Genomic DNA, 21,079 nt, shown 5'->3' on the forward strand with positions numbered 1-21,079 from the left:
TAATGAACGCACAGCAGTGTGCGTGTACCGATGCCGGCATTAATTGACATTGGTAATATTGGATTGCCCACTGCCTGGAGTGGACGTGTACTTGAACCGACGATAGAATCTAATTATAATCAAACGAATCCCCTTTGCCTCGTCCAATTACAGAAAACCGCGCTCGGTGCAGTTGTCGTTGTGGAATGCTAGTAACGTGTTGGACGTTAAGTATTTTGAGCGTTGTGGCCTTTTTTTGTTGTTGTTGTGGTTGCTTACTTTCGGGGGAGTGCGTAACACTAACGTAATTCAATCCTGTACTTCTGGGTGTAATGTTTGTGTTGGAAACAAATCGGTATTTTGCTAAAGAACAATCCCTAATGGCCATTTTCGAAACAATTCAATAAGAGCTAAAGACATTTACTCAAGGTTGAGCAAAATATTGTTGAGGAATGAACTCTAATTTTATTTTCTGAATGATTGGAAAAGAATTCTAGAAATTTTCTCAAGATTGAGCAAGATATTGTTGGGGAATGATCCCTAATGGCCATTTTTTAAATAATTTTATAAGAAATGAAGACATTTTTCCAAGATTGAGCAAGATAATGCTGAGGAATGATCACAAATGGCCATTTTCTAAATAAATTAATAAGAATTCTAGAAATTGTCTCTTGAGTTAGCAAAATATTGTTGAGGAATAATATCTAATGGGCATTTTCTAAATAATACAATGAAAATTGAAGAAATTTTCTCCAGTTTGAGCAAGATATTATTGTGGAATGATCTCTAATCCCATTTTCTAAACAATTCATTTAGAATTTTAGAAATTTTCTCAAGATTGCGCAATATATTGTTGAGTAATAATCTCTAATGGCCATTTTCTAAACAATTCAATTAAAATTCTAGAAATTTTCTGAAGATTACGCAAGTTATTGTTGAGGAAGGATCTCTAATATCCATTTTCTAAGCAATGCAATAAGAAGTCCAAAAAAATTGTATGAATTCTCGATAAATGAATCACAATTCATCAATATTTCTCTTCAATAAAGTAAATTTATTTTCGAACATAGTTAATTAAAGACAACATTGCCTGCATGCCATGGTAAACGTTTAAATGTAAATGGTATTTGTTTGTTGGAACTAATGAGAGAACATACTGAATGGGGTTATGTGTAAATGGGAAGGCAATCGTTTCTCACCGGAAATTCATCTTATCAACGAAAATAGCCAATTAAGCTAATTTGTCTAGACATACATCTTGACCTTCAGCGTAAGATTGTTAAGACCTTGGGTAGATTCAAACATAGAGATGATAAATTTAAATTCGAAAAGAAGTGTCAACTCTCAACAACGGAAATGTTCCTAGTGTGGAGATATTCATGAATCTGAATTCAGATTCACCCAACACTGGTAATAACTATATGCAAATATGCTCACTAACTACAAGGGCGCTTTCACAGGAAGTTTCTTTTGTTAATTCAACGATGAATAACCTTAAAATTGCTCGGTGGTGCATTTGTGCGTTGCAGTAGTGAAACGATAATTTAGCTGTTGTAAACGAGTTGTGTGAAACAAAGTAAAACAAAACAAAAAAAACACCCAAGGAAAGTGTGAAAACTTCGTGCCGAAAAGAGGAAACTCAACGATCAACTATCTATCATCCTACACATCGATCAATATAATCAAATGGAATGGTCGTGGTTGCGCGACTGGTGGCACATGGCAAAGTTCCGCCGTGGCGACCGAACCAACCCAGCAACGCAGCGTCACCGAAGACGTGGTAGTGGTAATGCTGTAGCACCCGCCTTTACGGATAACGATGCGCCTGGAGATACAGACGGCAACACCGAACAGCCGGTGGGCGAAGGTGAACCGAATCAGCCCGTACGATTTTTCGTCGATCGTCACGATTACTCAGAGGATGACGATGACGAGGAACAGTTGGTGGAGGACGATGATGATGATGATCCGGATAGAGTGCTGCTCTCGGATACAGAGCTGGACCAGCAGGCGTACTCGGAGACGGAGGCGATGTACGATCATCTGTACTGTGACTGTGAAAAATCCTTGAGGATGAATGTACGCTAGATTTCTCACCCATATCTCAGTATAACCGTTCTATAGTCTTAGTTACTACTATCTCTATATCCTCCCCACTTCCCTGTACTGCATATCGAACTTGTCATATAGTTTCAAACTCCTTTCAAGCGACTTTTATAGCACGTGTAATAGAGTACATCAAAGCGTTCCCGCGCTCATTTTGTTCCACCAACACAACCATGGTGGCATGCATTTCTTTTTCATTCACGCAAATAACTATCTGTCGCATGGTCTCCGTTTCGTTTTAGGGTGATCTGGATCCAACCGATGGGCTCGATTCGGACGACTCATCCACGTCCGGCAAACAGGTCGTGGTGGCCGTATGCGCCATGTCGAAGAAGTCACAATCAAAACCGATGAAAGAAATATTGACGCGGCTGCAGGAGTTTGAATTCATCCGCATGGTGGTCATCGGCGAAGATATCATACTGAACGAACCGGTCGATCGGTGGCCCTTGTGCGACTGTCTGATCTCATTCCATTCGAAGGGTTTCCCCCTCGAGAAGGCAATCCAGTATGCGCAGCTGCGCCAACCGTACGTCATCAACAACTTGCACATGCAGTTTGATATCCAGGTATGTTACGGTCAGCGGCATTGAATGTAGTAGTGTGTTATCTATGATGCTTTATCATACACATATGTATTCTCATTAAACCAGACATCATCGAAGTTTGTGTAACATGTGTGTGTAGGGGAAATAAGGTGTAGGCGATTGTCCATCGACATATAAAACCAAACGAAAGCAAAAAAAAAAAAAACTAAACAATGGAAAAAGGTATTAATACTTTGGATCATACGCAGTGTTTAGAGCTTAGAGGCAGTAACAGGGATTGGAAGTTAGTAATTTAAAAAGGAAAACATGATTCCTCGCACTGATACTGTATGTGTACCCTCTTTCTTTCCTTTCTTCCCCGGTGGATGCCGATTTGACTGGCCGATAATGGGGTTCGGGTGATGAATAACACCACCCTGTCAGGAGGTAAAGGGACGAGAGGAAACCATCGCAATACTCCATCACTCCTTCCCCCCGCCCCCCAACCCGTTTTCTCCATATTACATGGTCCTCATTTTTAGTTTACTTTTCGCCGGCAATCGACGTTGAAACCGACGCAAACGTTTCCCTGGTTCCTTTTCTGGATGCCTTTGGATTAGGAATTAACGGATATTGGGCAAATTGACAACAAGCTGAATGTTACTTTCCTCTAGTGGTTCGTTAAAGCATTTACAGGAAAATGATTCAATGCAAGAGAAAGCCAAAGAGATATAGGAGATTGAGAGAATATTAGATAGTGAACCTTGTGCAGCTGTTCTGCAAAAATAATTTGGAGATAGTTTTACGATCAATAACTGCTTGATTGAAATGATTTTGTTTTCATTATCAAATGAGTTAAGATGTTTCGATGTATAAAGTATTGTTTCGGTAGATCAAAGCTAACAAAAAAATCGTTACAAGATTTCTAGTAGGAAGGATTGTATTATTTTATGACATATATGTATACAAAAATTAAGAACATTTCGTTTTATTATTTGTAGATGTTTATAAAAGATTTATCGTTTGATTTTTTTTGCAAAATACTTATAGGATCGACGACGTGTTTATGCGATCCTGGAGAAAGAGGGAATTGAAATACCACGCTACGCTGTACTGGATCGTGACTCACCGGATCCCAAACGTAAACATTAATTAATTTTCAGTTTTAGATGCGGTTATTATATGATTTATCTCTCACCTTCCAGAGCATGAGCTGGTGGAGTCGGAAGATCACGTCGAGGTGAATGGGATTGTATTTAACAAACCATTTGTCGAAAAGCCTGTCTCCGCCGAAGACCACAACATATACATCTACTATCCCACGTCCGCTGGCGGTGGCAGTCAACGGTTGTTTCGCAAGATTGGTAGTCGGAGCAGCGTCTACTCGCCGGAATCGCGTGTGCGCAAGACTGGTTCGTTTATCTACGAAGACTTCATGCCAACCGATGGCACCGATGTGAAGGTGTATACGGTCGGTCCGGACTATGCGCACGCGGAAGCACGGAAAAGCCCCGCCTTGGACGGTAAGGTTGAACGGGACAGCGACGGTAAAGAGATACGTTATCCGGTGATCCTGAGCAATGCTGAGAAGCTGATTTCGCGTAAAGTGTGCCTTGCCTTCAAGCAGACGGTGTGTGGATTTGATCTGTTGCGCGCGAACGGCAAATCGTTCGTGTGTGACGTTAACGGGTTCAGCTTCGTGAAGAATTCGAACAAGTACTATGACGACTGTGCAAAAATACTGGGTAACATGATATTGCGCGAGCTGGCACCGCAGCTGCATATTCCGTGGTCAGTGCCATTTCAACTAGACGATCCACCGATCGTACCGACAACGTTCGGCAAGATGATGGAGTTGCGGTGCGTGACCGCCGTCATCCGACATGGTGATCGGACACCGAAGCAAAAGATGAAGGTCGAGGTGCGGCATCAGAAATTTTTCGAAATATTCGAAAAGTACGACGGCTATCGGTACGGCCATATTAAGCTGAAGCGTCCGAAGCAACTCCAAGAAATACTCGACATTGCCCGGTCGCTGCTGGCAGAAATACAAACCAAGGCGGCCGATTCGGAGATCGAAGAGAAGCAGAGCAAACTGGAGCAACTGAAAAGTGTGCTGGAGATGTATGTTGTTTGTTGCACCGACCGCCAATGTTACAAGCGTGTTTGATTGATTTTTTTCTCTTTCAATTACAGGTATGGTCATTTTTCGGGTATCAACCGCAAAGTGCAAATGAAATACCAACCTAAGGGTCGACCGAGAGGATCAAGCTCAGACGATGGTAAACACGATTGCAGCAACTTTGTTTTTGTGTGTATGTTCCTTTGTTTTCTAACCCTTGTGTTATTTGCTACCTATCCTTGCTTTAGTTGAACATTGCCCGTTACGTGTGGCTCGTTTTTCTTAATTCCCCAATGGTGGTTGTAGTTTAACTTCCTTACTTAATTTCCCTATGCTTTATGTAATAAAATTTCCTTTTCTGTTCCTTCTTTTCCCCCAGCTGATGCACCGAAGGAACCCTCGTTGGTACTCATTCTCAAATGGGGCGGTGAACTTACGCCCGCTGGGCGTATTCAGGCGGAAGAATTGGGTCGCATTTTTCGTTGCATGTACCCTGGAGGACAGAGCCGTCAGCCGGGGGTTGGCGAAGGTCCCGGCGCTCAGGGTCTCGGTTTGTTACGGTTGCACTCCACCTTTCGGCACGACCTAAAAATTTACGCATCCGACGAGGGTCGTGTGCAAATGACGGCTGCCGCCTTTGCCAAAGGCCTGTTGGCACTCGAAGGCGAGTTAACGCCAATACTGGTGCAGATGGTAAAAAGCGCCAACACGAACGGACTCCTCGACAACGACTGTGACTCGAGCAAGTACCAGAACATGGCAAAGTCCCGTCTGCATGAGCTGATGCAGATCGATCGGGAATTTACAGCGGAGGACCGGGCAGCGATAAACCCGGGCAATGCAATCAGCATCAATCAGGCGATGAATTTCGTCAAAAATCCGGTCCAGTGTTGCGCGCAGGTACACTCACTGATTCGATCGCTGATGGCGGTGGTCGCCGTCAAGCGTGATGATCCGAAAACGCGCGATGCAGTGCTGTACCATGGTGAAACCTGGGAGCTGATGGGTCGGCGATGGGGCAAGATCGAGAAAGATTTCTGCACGAAGAACAAAAACTACGACATTTCGAAGATACCGGACATCTACGACTGCATCAAGTACGATCTGCAGCACAATCAGCACACGCTGCAGTTTGACCTTGCCGAGGAGTTGTACATTTCGGCCAAATATCTAGCAGATATCGTCATCCCCCAGGAGTACGGCTTAACCATGCATGAGAAGCTGACGATTGGTCAAGGTATTTGCACACCGTTGCTGAAAAAAATCCGCGCAGATCTGCAGCGAAACATCGAGGAACTTGGCGGCGAAGAGAGCGTGAATCGGCTCAACCCACGCTACAGCCACGGCGTGTCGAGCCCGGGACGGCATGTGCGAACGCGCCTGTACTTCACCAGCGAGAGCCACGTACACTCGCTGCTAACCGTACTGCGGCACGGTGGTCTGTTGAATGTACTGACTGATGAGCAATGGCGCCGCGCGATGGAATACGTGTCCATGGTATCGGAGCTAAACTACATGTCGCAGATCGTGATCATGCTGTATGAGGACCCGATGAAAGATCCAAGCTCGGAGGAACGCTTTCACGTGGAATTACACTTCAGTCCGGGTGTCAACTGCTGTGTTCAGAAAAATCTTCCACCCGGTCCGGGCTTTCGCCCACACAGCCGAAACGATTCCGTTACATCGAAAAATGCGGTAAGTTTAATTGTATGGTTGTGCTATTTAGATCTTTGTCACAGTATGTGTGATATCAATGGTCAAGTCTTGATAAAGAATTACATTCCATTCGACGTGTTTTCTTTTCTTCATTGTTTGAATATTTAGAGTGGTGACGAGGACACGACATCACGGATCGAAGAGGAAAATGACACTGAAGAGGAAAACTCGTTTTCACACAACTCTTCATTGCATCATACGCCCTCAAAATCATTGGCTCGCACGGAAACTGTAAGTAGCACGTTCTTCGTTTGCATATACAACACGTAACCGTTTCGGTTGATATGTTTTGCGTTATTTCTTTGGTAAACAGGACATTGATAATATTGTAGCCGGTGCTGCATCCGCCGTAGTGCTGAAAGAGCGTCGAATGAAGAAAATCAAATCGTCATCACCAATACCGATCGGTTCGTGCCACACCGTATCCGGCCACGAGGCGATGGATTTAGCAAAGCGGCTTAGCGAGGAGCTGGCTGTACAGCAGCAGCAACAGCAGCAGCAGCACCAACAGCAACATCATCTGACGGGTTCGTTCGGGTGTGGCACATCGAAGGACATAACACGTCCGCTCAGTCCAGATTCAGAACCGCGTGCTCGGTCCTTCGAACATCAACAGCAGCACCATCACAGCCATCAGCACCATCACCATCATGGCAAAATGCACCATCACCGATCCAAGGGAAAAGGAGGCAAATAATGGAAAACATCCCACCCCACACGGACAACGCAGCTAATTTATACAATGTGTTATTATTTTCATCTCTTTTTAATGCTTGCGCTACGATGCAACCACAAATGAACGTAATGAACTCTAAACAGTTTTGAACACGAACACCTCTCGGGGATCGGCTGAACGTTGCAGGGCGAAAGATTTGCATGAAGCAGGTAATGTGATCTCTTTTTTTTTTGTTCAATCATCATATCTAATCTCCTTCGGTCCACTATCCAATGTTTTGTTTTCTTCGCGTCCCTTTCTACTCTCAACTACTTGTTGAACTATGTCTTTTTTAATTTATTCTATACATGGTGGAATAAGTAAGACAATTTTCATGCACAAGGTACTTTACATTACATTACATACATTAAGGAATAGGTGAAAGAGGGAGAGATAGATAGTAAGGTCGGGAATGTAGAAGAGGTTTTAATCTATCCTCTGTTCCGTACTTAACATACTTTACAAAGGATGCAATGCGAGGGTCCATTTGCGTGTGTTGTCTTTAAATATTAATTTCAACCTAATCGTTGTGTTCATGCATTACTGATGCCTGTCCGTCGCTTTTCGGGAACGGGATTTTAGTAGATCAATTCGTCCGTAAAACGAGTAACTTACATCAATGCAAGACAATCCGCTCCTTACACAATTCCTTTACGGGTACTGCTTATCAGGGCGACCAGCTACTTACGCATACAGCCCGTATGTAGTGATGCATCATTATTTCGCGTACGACATACACTTTTTATGGACCTATTGATCTGACTGTACCGGTTGTTTGGCGTTGCTAGTGAGTGGCTAAATTTTAATGTTGTGGATGTTCGTCGCGGTAATACCTTATCATCACCTTAACACATGTGCAAATCGATATGCAATTTCATAGAATGTGCATTTTCCTAACCGCCTCCGGCTTCCGTTATATAATGTATTCGTATCATTGGGTTAGCAGTAAACTATGTAATCCTTTTTATACCTTAGGTTAGTAATTAATTACACCGGCACTTTTTAGGCGAGCACTCACCCTGACTGACGTGTAGGGCAAACTAGATTGCTTAGGGTTGTTTTTCTTTTTTGGTTGCACATTTTGCACTTGTCTCTATGTTAAACAGCAAAGATCTCTCTTTATTTACAGTTTTTTTTCCTCAGTAATTATAGTAAAATCTACACTATGTTCATGAATTATACTTTGATGAGACTGTTTTTTTGTGTGATAATTTATCGATGCTTTAGCATTGCTTTGATCGTGATCACACTGATACCAACATATCGCTGTTTCCCTCCAAACAGATCATACAGAAAAAAAACACATTCTTAGATTTTTATTGCTTTCTTTTTACAGAACTTTTTAATTTATCTAGCAAAGTCGGAACCATTGCTGGACTCGGTCCAAATAGTAGATGGCTGTAAAAATTTGAGCACCTTCTAGGTGCTGTTAGTTTCCATTTGATCTCCTAAAACAGTTATAGTTTCTTAAACCATTGGACTCCATTAACGATTGGATTCTCCGACTTTGCCAATAAGTCTTGTAAACCGTTTACATTCTCATAGGTGTTATTGTTTTAGTGATAAAAAACAGTGTTTATTTAATTTTTTTACCCTTTTTCTCCTCCGTCAGCTTAAAACAGCAAAGTTTTATTTAATGTTTATATTGATATTCTATTCTAGATGTTAGCCAGCTTAACTTAGTGTTATGAATAATGTGTAACATTTATTTCCCGACTGTGTTTTTTCATCGCTAGTTTTGTGGAGAATTGTTGCATTCGTTTTGTTTTGTCTTTGTTTTGGTATCTCCTATGTCGATGCGTATAGTAGTATACGACCGCGACCTGCGAATAAATCCAACCAAAACATGTAGCAGCTGTGTTTCGTCTCGAATGGCCTGCTTTCTGTCATGTAATCATGTTTCACCGTAGCGATCGGATTATGTTAGTTAGCTATGTCTTAAGCACACAAACATGGGTACACTGGATATAATCGTGTAAAAGTTTGTCTGGCTGTAAACACCTGTACCGGTATTTTTTGTTTGTTTGTTTGTTTGCGGCTCTTAGTTACACATGTACATTGCGTTATGTTTTTTTTTTATTCTTTTCATTATAAATAAGTATCTGACTAATAAGCTACATTCCCGCTGAACTCTAATAAACCCGCGCTCGACAGATATATGGAAATACGACATAATGCAAGCGAGAGGTGTATAACCGGAGTACGAAAGCATGCTGGGCTTACATACAGACCTCGCGGTAATCAACCGGAACCTAATGTAAATGAATTTATTAATAACTCATCTGGCCAGCAATTGATCCGTGTCCTCGGTTGGTTGGCAACCGGCGCTAGCTCTCGTGGGTTTGGTTTTTTTTCTTTCCCCTTCAGCATCCCTGCTATGTGAAAACAACCAAAAAAAAAAAAAAACGATGGCGACGTAATCACAACCCCTCCCCCCTCCCTCCGCCAACCCACTTCCATCCTCTCTTTCTCTTGTTCTGCGTGTTTGGCTTTTAAAAAGGAGTAGCACACTTTTGGCTTTTGGACCAGCATGACAAGCGATTGACACTACTGACTCTAGCTGCGGAAAAGATTGAAATGTACGCGAGTCCCGAACATTCCCTTACGTTACTCTGCAATCTGCTTTCTTTTCGATTCGTTCCCTATCGTGAGTCGATAAACCAACAGCCGTCGTTCCATTCTTATGCTTTCTTATGCTAGACAATTCTGCCAGCCAGTCGCCGTTCCGTTGCACTTGCCGACTCGCAGTTTCGATTGTTGAAAGCAAACTCTTCTATATGCCTTTTACACTGTTTTCGTTGAACAAAAAAAAAATGTCCAAAAACAATAATTCCTATTGCACTACACGGCATTATTATTGTGTCTTCGGTTTTACACGTACATTTTCTCGCCATTTCAAATTGTGCACTATTATACCCCGCCTTCTTCGCATATCGAAGCAAACATTCCAAAAACAACGCCTTGAATGATTGAATTAGTGAATGGTTAGTGTTTTTTTTTTAGTTGTTGCTTTTTTTCCTTCCAACTAAATAATAAAATACGCTGCTAATATAGAGTTTTCCCCTCTCCTTTTGGATTGATTTCTTTTTTTCCATAAGTTGTGAATCAACTTTCATGTCTCATGCATGGTTCGTGACAATCATAACCGCCAAATGTTATTTTCTTCTCTGGTGTTTTTATGTGATTTGCTTATTTTTTTATATTTATACTACAAATTATCTCCATTGCTCACCGAAGAAAACTCCTTTTATATTGTGGTTTTGTTTCTGACAAATTATTGGTGTTGTGCTGAATGAATCATTTAAGAACAGCCATTCAAATGAGTTTTCCAAAACGGGTATCGACACGCAAACTAAATCATGAAACTTCAAAGATTGATGAGATTATTGAAAAGGTCTACGCAATTGAATGCTAGCTATAGCTGGGTTAGTTCATTTGTATAGAAATTTCTTAGTTTAGAAGCGAAAACCATAAAAAAATGCTTAAAATCATGATTCCTTGGTGATTCATGATTCTTTGAGAATCTGCAAGGATTCATCAATCTTTGATGATTCTTTTGAAGGCATTCCTGAAAAGATTCGCGAATCTTCAACATATAGATTCAGAGTCATTCGTGCGACCTAACGATTCATTCAGAATCATGAAACTTTAACAGATCCAGAACCAACACTACAAACCGCGCTTTATCCTAGCTCTAATTTCTTTGTCGTTCTTCTTTTTTTTCTTTTCCCATTTCCTGGTCTTCTTCTTTTTTTTATTCGGATTCACGCCTAATGCTCCATCGATCCAATATACGATACACAATTGACTTTGCGCAAATGTTGTCATTTGCCGTCCATTCCCCATTTCGTCCTCACTCATTTGCTCCCCGTCTCTACCGATCTGATGTTGGCTATTGCCACTCTACCGATGGGGTATCGCAACCATCCACTTGAAATGGTAACTGTATATTTGCAACGTTTTTTTTCTGTTTTTTTTTCTTTCTTTTTTTTGAAATGTTGCTGATGCGAATGTTGCTGTTTGATTGGTTTGTTTGATTTGTTTTTCTTTCTTTCATTTTTTCATTCGGGATTTTCTTCAAACAATCGGGCTAAATGCGGCGCGGTCTCGTGCAACATGATCGTAACAACCCGTTCATGACACACACACACACACAAACAAACAAAAAAAACATTTAAAAATTATCCCGAAACATGTGCAATGTGATTTTTTTTATAACATTCTGTGGGTGTTTCTGCGTTTTACGGATTTGGTTTTCCATCTCTAACACATTTCGTTTTTACTTTACCCCAAATTCACCCACTTGTTCAAACAAATGCATATTGTCACTCTGCATTTTTCTCTGTGTTTGTTTTTAACGTGTGTATTTTGTGTGTTGACTTGCTCTTTTACTATTCGTTTGGTTTTTGAATGGCTATCTCACAAATGGAATGGGTTTTGTTTGTTGTTTTTATTTTTTTTTACGAGACGTTTTGTTTTCCATTCTGCCTCTACCTGCCGTATGAGCAAATGTGTTTTATACATCTATGTATTTTTTTTTTTTGGTTGCGTTAATGATTATTTACGCGCTAATGTTTCATCCAAACACATGCAAATGTGTATAAAACTTGTTTTTTCGTTCTGTGTACGCGAACCCTGCATTTGCTGCTCACGCATTGGCTAATCATGCGTGTTACGCTTGTGCCGCTGTGTATGTGTGTGTGTGCGTGCGTGTGAATGTTTCGATGTGTACTTGGTGTGATTTCCGACAATTTCGAATTTTCTTTCTTAACTGTATATGCAATGAATAAACGCTACCAATCACTAAACAAACGAAAAAAAATACACACACGCACATATACATATTCATCCATTAAAAATGGACTTATCTATGTATGTGTGCTTTTTAATCTTTAATGTTATTCGCCTTTCTTCTTTACGGCATACTACATTACATTCTTTCCAATACTCTTTGGGTGTTGTATTGATCGATTTGACTTTCGACTGCTTCTCTCTTAACCCCGCTGCGTTATGTTTCCCGTTTTACGAAAACCATTTCCCGCCCTTTGACTGTCATTGTGCGCAGATTTTCGCAGTGAAGGATGCGAACGTTGCGACTTTTGTGAGTCATTCACGTTGGAGTCTCACGGAACGTTCGCTAACGCAGATCTAACATTGTCGGCGTTGCCATCTTTACGAGCGCAGGAAGAGTGCGTCAGTTGTACCTCGGAACCATCAAACGTTGGTCAGCTGTACCCCGCAGAACCATCGTGCGATGGTATAGACGAGCCCGAGCTGGCAACAGAGAACGTGAAGCATATTGAGGTGGATAAAACACTGAGCCTGTACATTGGTCCACCAGAATCTTCGTACAGCTGTGATTCGATCAACGAATTTACACCCAACCTAGACGATCAGGAGCTCTACGTGTCCTCGTTTTCCGAATCGGAGGACGAAAACGAAGCGGACGGTTACGATGATGCGAGCGAATCAGAACCATCCCGGTACTACAGTGCACTCGGTCAGCATGATGCGGAATTGGACGGTGCAATCGGCCGTAGCTGTCTGCGACGCTCGCTGTCGTACACCTTCTCCAACGATCCAGACCGTTACCACCCGAATGTGGATGATAACTGTTGGCCGTGCGGGAGAAACATGTCTTCAGTGGAGCTGGATGAAACCCGTATCACGTCCCTGATGACGCGCAGTTTCGACGAGCTGCTGGTGGATGCGCACGACAAATGCTGTGCAGATCATCGAGACTGCTACTGCAGGTACTGCTGGATGTCGCAAATGCCACGGTTTGCGTTGCGCACAAGAGATGTCGACGAGCCGAACGCTAGCACACGCCAGAGTGATTCGCTGAGTCCACCGCACGCTAGTGTGCGACGGTTCCGCAGTAACACTACCACTGGTGTATCGCACACGGACACATCCCATCCGTCAACGCTGCAGGTACCGGGTGGTAGTAGTGTCGCTGCACGGCATGATTTAAACGATCACGGACGGTTGCGTCTTGTGCGCTATCCGGTGCGGGCAATGACCCGGTTTGCTAGCGATCCATCACTACCATTAGGGCTCGCTTGGGCCGAAGCATCGAACGCGTCGGACAAAATGATGGGCTTTAGATCTTCGCCTGGTAAGGTTAAAGCAACGGATCATCTGGTAGAATCGGCCCATCAGCTAGTGTTCGTGACGCTTACAACGCCACCACCAGACGAGGACGACGGTGAGCCCCTTCTGCATCAGCTCTTTAACCGCGGTGCAAAGACACAGGCACGACCATTCGACTGTGAGCATCGAGAGGATGGAAGGCAGCCCTCGCCAGGTTCGAACCACGCTCGTTCTCGCTGTTCTGGTAAAGAAGGCAACGACGAGCAATGTCATACTGCGCACAGTACTCCATCATGCGGTACTAACGTTCATCCTTCGTGCGAACACGATGACAGTGTTCCTTCGCCCATATGTCCCTTTCCGCACATCTCCACTAAAACACCGTTGCCTCTGTCGCCCACAAAGCAAGTGCCCTGTAGTACTGTCGAGACTCATTGCAATTCGGAAAACATTAGTACAGCCATAACCAACCATCGTACTGTCCCCGTTTGTACTGCTTCCCCGTATACCATGCCCAGTAATATCGGCAAACAATCTGCCAGCGTAGATTGCCCATCATCAGCCTTAATTACTAATCCTACTATTACCACTACGACTTCTTTTCACACCACCGTGGCTACGTTTACTTCCGTCACCACTACTGACACCACCGTGTGTTCTGCCGTTGCTATACCTTGCGTTACATCTGTGGCTGACACGAGTAACATCTTTTCGACTTGTTCTTCTTATGTTCATACCACCAACATGACTACCTCGTCCGCTATCGGTTCACTAACCATGCCGTCGCTGGTCCCTGTCGTTGCCGAACGCAAACACACGCGCTGTCCGGCGAAACTGTTCGTTAAATCGTACACGATAGACGGTAGCGGTGGTGTTGGTTACAGTTCGATGATGGCAACCGCTATCACCACTACGACCACGGTGACGACGACGACGGTGTCCGGGGCAGGCGAGGCAGCAACGGCAGCAGAATCCAACGATGATGGAGCGAACAATGTCACCAGCACAGGCAGCACCATCACCGGCAGCTGCCTGTACTGCTGCACCGGTGGCACGACCACCGTACCGAGAATGGCGGGGCCGGGAGCCGCCCTCTCCCACGGTTCCGGCTCGTTATCGTCCTGCTGCTGCTGCTGTTGCTGCTGCTGCTCCACGCCCTCGTCGTCCGCGGGTGGGCTCGCCGGGACCGGCGTCGGTGGGCCGGCGGGAACATCCAATGCTACGACGGTCCGACGCCAGCGGCACAGCATTGCCGGCCAGATGAGCTACTTTAAAATGTTAGGTACCTTCAGTAAAAAGATGGCGACCAGCACAAACAGTCTGTTCAGTACCGCGGTGATCAGTGGCAGCTCGTCCGCACCGAACCTGCGCGACATGATACCGAGCACAGCGTCCCCGTCAGGTAAGGTAACTCCGTGCGCCGTGTTATCCCGGCGCGTTGCACACTCCTTTGTCAGCAGTTGTTCATGGTAAGATGGAATTGAGCTACAAAACGCTAGGTTGTTATTTTCCAGCAAACATTACTAACAGCAATTGCTCAGACACGGTAAGGTGTGAGGCTTGTAGTTCAATTTCAAACTACTGATGAATGATTTGTTGTGACCGTCACGGCGGCTGTATCCCTAGCTCAAGCCGTGACTAAAGCGCTTTCCATACCCCGACTCTATGGGACAGGTGTCAGGATGTTGGTGTGAAATGTTAGGGCCAAGTCTCGGCAGCTTCATGGCATGCGAGGCACGTCTAAACCGACCCATTGAAAGACTTTTCACCTCAGAATTACTTGTTTTTTATTGCATTTGCTAAACATGTTCCTGGAATACAGGTTCCGATCGATCCGATTCGATTTGTATGATGCAGTCTCTACGGGTAGACTACGCGCTTGATATAATTGTTGACATGACAGAACCTTCCAGATGTATGCACTAAGATTTGGACAAACTAGGAAAGAGGATTAAAAATAATAGAATATAGTAAAGTTAACATTGTATTGACGCCCTAACGAGTGGCCAAACTCAAGCTGGACAGATCCTTGCAGCTAACACCACCCCAAAACGATACTGTTAGTAGTAATTGGTTTAGGTTTTCTCATGGCCTTGGCTGTCAATCTCAAAGTTGTCATATTAGATTCTTTGTTTGAGGTTTTCCCTCAAAAGTTCTGTCGGTTGTATCCTAGGGAGGAACCGGACAGATTGCCTGACAGTCAGCAGCAGTTGGTCTCGTCTAACACTCAATAACATTCACCTTGTTCCGGTACTTCAGACTGTTCCAAGAGAGGATCACTTTGCCCACGATCTTCGTCTTTCGATTCTGCTGCATCTTACGCTCAGATGATCTCCGTTTTCGACTGGCCTGCTTGGAACTCTGGCCTTTCATCCGCTTGGAGAAGATATTATAGATGTCAGGGTTCCAAAGTGCCTCACTATATAGCATTTCTTGGCTCCAATGTGACGTTTAACGTTTGCACAAAGATTTGGAAGTAGTTTCCTTACTGGTTACTGTAATAACTGTGACAAATTAACTGATATTGTCAAATTTTGGCTATGCATGATAGTCATGATGGTCAATGTTGAATTCTTCCTCAGATGGAAGGGAACTCGTATGATAAATCTCTGATAATAGTCCATCTTTAATGCTTACATTCTTTCTTCTCCGCTTATTGAGTGATCTTTATAACTAGACTTAATTTATCGCGTAGCCAGATAGAGAGCCTCTCCAAATGTGCATTGATTCTGCGTGACGCTCCAAACAGCAAGAACAGTCGCACTGGAGCAAGTCTCGGGCGTACCTAGGGTTACAACCGGTGTACAGTCCACGGGGCTACGCAAACTACTTTGTTCGCATCACAGTTAATATTCTCGCTTATTCTAATTTTCCGCGAGAAGGATTCGGCGGCGTACCACCGATTCGCCCGTTGGAAACACTACACAACGCGCTTTCGCTCAAGCAACTGGATGCGTTTCTGGAGCGCATGACGACCGGGCCACTCTTCAAAACTCCCGCCTCTTCACCGCCACCGAAGCATCCCCTCGTCGCGGCAGCCCCGGGTACGTCAGCATTATCCACCGCTGGATCGGGTTCGAAGAGTCCGCCGTCGCTGGTGAATCGTGACAGCTTTCCGGAAGGGGCCACAATGCTAGCCCAGCCGTCGTCAAACGTTCCACCGGCGGCGGGAAGTGGTGGCGAGGAAAAGGGCACCAGCCGTGCCGGCATTCGGGACTTTGCACCGTTCGCGTCGGTTGGCCAGCAGGGAGGAGCGACAGCAACCGGTGGAATTCCAGCCATGCCTGGCGCCGGTACTACTTCTACCAACGGTGCGAATGTGACCGGTGCTCAGCAGAGTAAGTTGTAGCGATGTGAACAAACGAAGGACGAGAACCAGACCCATTTCAAACGGAACGATAACGGTCGTGTTGTGTGTTAGAATAGTGGCTTTCTTCGTAATGCGTTTTGTTTTATTAAGTTTTCCTCAAGCATATTAGGCACCGACTAGTAAACCAACAACAATGTTGCGAAGTACTACAAAATGACTGCAAATCTATGGAAAATGCTTTACGATCAGCAGGTGTTTCTTTGCCGCGTGATCTCACAGCAGGCGAAGAGATGCTCTGATGCTCTGTTATGAGTTGTTTATTGTGTGATATTTGGAAACAAAAGCTACTCCGTCCAAAAGAGATTAATGTTTAGGGGTAGATTCTTGATGTGTTGTGCGCCATATTTAGTCGAAACAAATTGTTTACTCAAAACCCTTGCAGAAATTCAACATTATCTCAGCTTAAACTGAGGCCGACAGCCTCGGTTAGGAGGGTAGAAAAATGTAACAGAACCTTTCGTTTGTTTGTGATCAGATGTTGGGAGCTGTCACGTACCTTGTCTGCTGTGTAATCAACGTATTATCCTTGAGGTTCTGTAATAGTTTAGGTATCTGCTCGTAGTTAACAGATGCGTCGTACAATAATACGTACTAATGTAGGCGTACGCTAGTCAAAAAAGGATACAAAAATCGAACGTACGTTATTTAGTCACGACTTTAACAGGCCAGCAAACCCAATTTATGACACAGGTGCGTGCGATTATGCTTTTGTGGCTGTGGTGTGAAGGCAGATCCCTTCTGGAGGCGGTATCATGTAAACGAAATTATAAAAACCGCCAAAGCGTTACGCTACCGGGAGATTTTGAAGATTACTGCATGGTGTATGCTTCTGTGGGCGAAAAACTTGTGTGTAAACTAGAGCAATTGTAATGAAAATAACGATTCGATTAGATCAAGAGAGATTCTTTACGCAGTGTGAACGTAGCCGTTTTGCTACTTATCAATGTCTACCGCTTATATTAAACATATGTTTACCATCGAAACAACTCATCCAACCAAATGAGGTTTTATTTTTAGTTTAGTTAAACCAACGATCCTCAGGTATGGTTTGCGGCACGCTGTGCAGGTTTTATGTTTCTGCTGATAGATTCGTTGTAGTTGTAGTTTATGAGGTAATTTTTTAACATGATGATGATGATCAGTCCCATCTCCTGCCCAGATGATGGTTTGAGAATGACCCCCACCAAGGATTGAGAGGCGTTAATTTTGCGTTTAGAATGTTTTAAAAACCCGCAAGGGAACTCTCCAGATAGAAAGAGACTCAAGGGAATTGTACAGTTCTTGTGATGTCTTAGCCTGTGTTCGGATACGGGACTTATCATCGTCCGCATCATCATCTTCATCGTTAATACGTTGTCTGCACAACCTGCATTCAACAAGCCAGTGTGATATATAAACAAAGCTAACACACTTCATGCAATTAGAAACTGTTCACCACTGTCTAACCCGTACTAACATGTTATCCGTACAACTCTATTTTACGCACGTCTGCTTCTGCACGGCTGTTTAATGCAATGCTTCGATCACGGACTGGCCCACCCTGCAGGTTGGAGTGACCATTCGAGCAGTATGACCAGTAGTATCAGTGCACTGTCGAGCGGTGGCCCATCCTCGCCCAACTACTCCGAGGTATATTCCCGCGGTTGCCCCAGCAGTGACATGTCCGCAAGCATAACCAGCAGTACCGATGGGTAAGCGAACCGTACAGCATTCCACCGCACCCTAGCCTTCCCAACTTCGTCACGTGAGGTGTTTACGTTTGCGGCTTTTATTTATCCTATTCGTTGTTATTCATTACCACTTCGGTTTTTCATGTGTTACACATCGGGCTGGAAATAATGGGATTTGCTAACGCTCATCATTTTGTGTGCTGTAATATAGACTAACCAAAGGATTGAGAGAGGATGTTGGTCATTGATTTCCGCTATTGGCGTTACTTGTTGTTGTGCACTAATTAGCAGCCTGGCGGCAATTGTCGGTGGCGGTGCTGGTGAGCAGCTGGTAGCACTGCCACAGTTATTCGCTCATCCACAACCGACTGCGGGCGGTGCACGGATGTCACCGAAGCACCCGCACATGGAGCTAGCAATGGTTGATTCGTTCGGTAAGTTCGGGGAGGAAGACGCTAGACAGCAGGACGATCAACACCTGCCCGGTGGTGGCGACCCGGTTGTTGCCTGCACCTCCACTGCCGATGCATACCTTCGGCGGAGTTCCACCATGGACATTAGCGGAGATTTAACACCGGTTAGCGGATGTTCTGACTGGGAAAGCAACACAAACGACGCAACCAAAGGGTCGACGACTAATTATGATTTGGTAAGTAAGGCGTACAATGTACTCTTCCACGGTGTCGAATTACCGTACTGACCTGCTTATTATGTTTTGTAGACCACGGCAAACACGACCGAGGAAGATGATGAAGACGCAACGATATCGACCGACACCTGCCTGAGCGTCGGCGATCAGGAACAGCAGCAAATGAAGGCAAGCGTGGAGTTGAGCACTGCTCCCTCCGGTGGTATTGTGCCGTGTGGTAGCACTTGCATAACTAACACCGTCCCCGGTGTGTTCCCATTCGATGAACCGCTGCACGGTCGAGATGATTCGGTGGACAGTGTTGGTAGGGTTGACAATCGTGTGCGTGGTAGCCGCATCCAGCGCCAGATTAGCCTGTATGAGAAGGAGAGCCGAACGGTGGAGACAAAACACACACAAAAAGCGCATGAGTGGTGCGGAGAAGGCGCAACACTCGGTGCTGCGTGTGTAGTGCAACTGGGTCGTCAACACCAACACCCATACAGCCACCAGGTACAGCAGCCATTGCACACGTCGTTCGATGAGCTGCACAAAGCGCTGCCCGGCATCGAACGGACCACACGTTACCACCAAGAGCAGCTGGGTTCTGCTCGCTCGACAGAAGAACCGACCAGATCGCAGCAGCGCGCACCATCCACCGCTGGGCAGGATGCCGCTGGATCGATACACACGCCCGGCGCATTGGTGATACGCGAGGGTTACATCGAACCACCGAGGTTAACGCGCGTCACGAAGAGCTTCCACGGCAAAACCGACCACCAGAAGCTGAGCGTCGAACTGCAACAGGGCGCGGCCCGGTCGGCCACTACTGATGCAGGCGGACTCCGACGTGCGAGTGACAGTCCGGCGGTGGAGTCGCATCGGTACAGCAAGAGCGCATTGCGCCAGCAGCACTCGAGCACCGGTAGCAGCAGCAGCAGTCAGGGACGGTTCACGACGTCGATCGTGCAGGAGTTGGAACAGTTGAATACGGTTGAGGAGGGGGCCGCTACCAGCAGGGAGAAGCAGGAACGCGTAACGCACCGAGCGTTACCGAAATAATGCGACAGCCTTGAAGATGTAAGCGCTCTGTGAACTGGCTGTGCTTTCAATGATCTAAGGATTATGTTATGCGGAACACTGTAGTTGTTGGTTGTGCAATTGTAAACCTGTAGTTTTAGAAACATGTTTCTCAAAGCATTAATATATAAGATTTGTTCGAAGCAGTAGCTACTAGAAGCGGAAACTTGTGTGTAATATTATTATCTAAGATAATACACAATGTAGGGGACGCTGTAGCTGCCCTAGCTTACAAGAACTTTCCTCGATGATGTGAAGAGAGGTTGCATTTCGGCCGAACAGATCACTTGTTGTCCATTCCAATAGACCAACTTAAGGTGCGATGACGTGCGCCCAATAAAATCTGGGTTTTGTTAGGCTTTAGAATCAGACTCATCCTTCGAGTATGTCTCGTAGTGTGGACGTGTTTTACGAAACATTGTCTAATTTCTTTCCACCTTTTTTAATCGCTTCTGGTCACTACCATGGCAGAGCATTTAGGAATTTTGGTTGACTAACGTTTGTAGACTACCATAAAGCGAGATGTTAAGGTATTATAGCACCTGAAAAGAATTTAGAAGACTAAATGAAGGGTTTGGAGCAATAAATCCTACCGAAATTCAAACACAGAGGGCACTTACAGACAGTTTCAAAACGACCGTTATCGCCTAACGGTTATTTGCAAGACCCGTGCGAATGGCGATGAATGTGATAAGCAATGTAGGGATATGATAAATGTAGTCGTATATTGTGATAAATATATTTCTCTATATGATAACGTATAATTGCACAAGAAGTTTCTGACCCCTGGTGCTGTGTTGTCGAATGTTGCTCCGGTGTCATTTTAACCCTACAGGAATTGCATTACTCCGGCCCGGTAGTAATGTGCCTTTAATGCTTGTACCTTTTTGTTTTGGAATTAGGTTTGGTTTGTTTGTTTTTTTTTTTTTTTTTTTTTTTTTTTTTTTTTTTTTTTTTTTTTTTCTGTCCCTGGCATTGTTTGTTTCGCAGGGACTCAGGGTGTATCAATGGCAATGGCAAGATGTTCACATATCTACGAAAGGTAAACCATAAAGAGGGGTTAATAAAACACT

General features: G+C 44.5%; 1 protein-coding gene across 1 annotated transcript; it reads left to right on the plus strand.

Annotated features, from left to right (window-relative positions):
* Positions 1-1,665: 1,665 nt before the first annotated feature.
* LOC128713762 (uncharacterized) lies at positions 1,666-19,988 on the plus strand. Its single transcript, XM_053808632.1, has 14 exons — positions 1,666-2,058; positions 2,328-2,654; positions 3,663-3,753; positions 3,818-4,736; positions 4,809-4,927; positions 5,114-6,429; positions 6,559-6,681; positions 6,764-7,139; positions 7,270-7,335; positions 12,231-14,660; positions 16,141-16,596; positions 18,175-18,319; positions 18,587-18,947; positions 19,020-19,988. Exons 1-14 carry the CDS (start codon positions 1,666-1,668, stop codon positions 19,986-19,988), a joined length of 8,091 nt encoding a protein of 2,696 aa, XP_053664607.1.
* Positions 19,989-21,079: the final 1,091 nt, after the last annotated feature.

Source organism: Anopheles marshallii, chromosome X (genome assembly GCF_943734725.1).
Source record: "Anopheles marshallii chromosome X, idAnoMarsDA_429_01, whole genome shotgun sequence".
NCBI classification, from domain to species: Eukaryota; Metazoa; Arthropoda; class Insecta; order Diptera; family Culicidae; genus Anopheles; species Anopheles marshallii.

What these genes read in the sequence shown, in the direction of transcription:
- LOC128713762 (XM_053808632.1), top strand. Translation starts at nt 1,666, where the DNA reads ATGGAATGGTCGTGGTTGCGCGACTGGTGGCACATGGCAAAGTTCCGC. An exon ending in CCGTTACATCGAAAAATGCG is followed by an intron (nt 6,430 to 6,558) that starts GTAAGTTTAATT and finishes TTGAATATTTAG; the next exon opens with AGTGGTGACGAGGACACGAC. An exon ending in CGACGACTAATTATGATTTG is followed by an intron (nt 18,948 to 19,019) that starts GTAAGTAAGGCG and finishes TATGTTTTGTAG; the next exon opens with ACCACGGCAAACACGACCGA.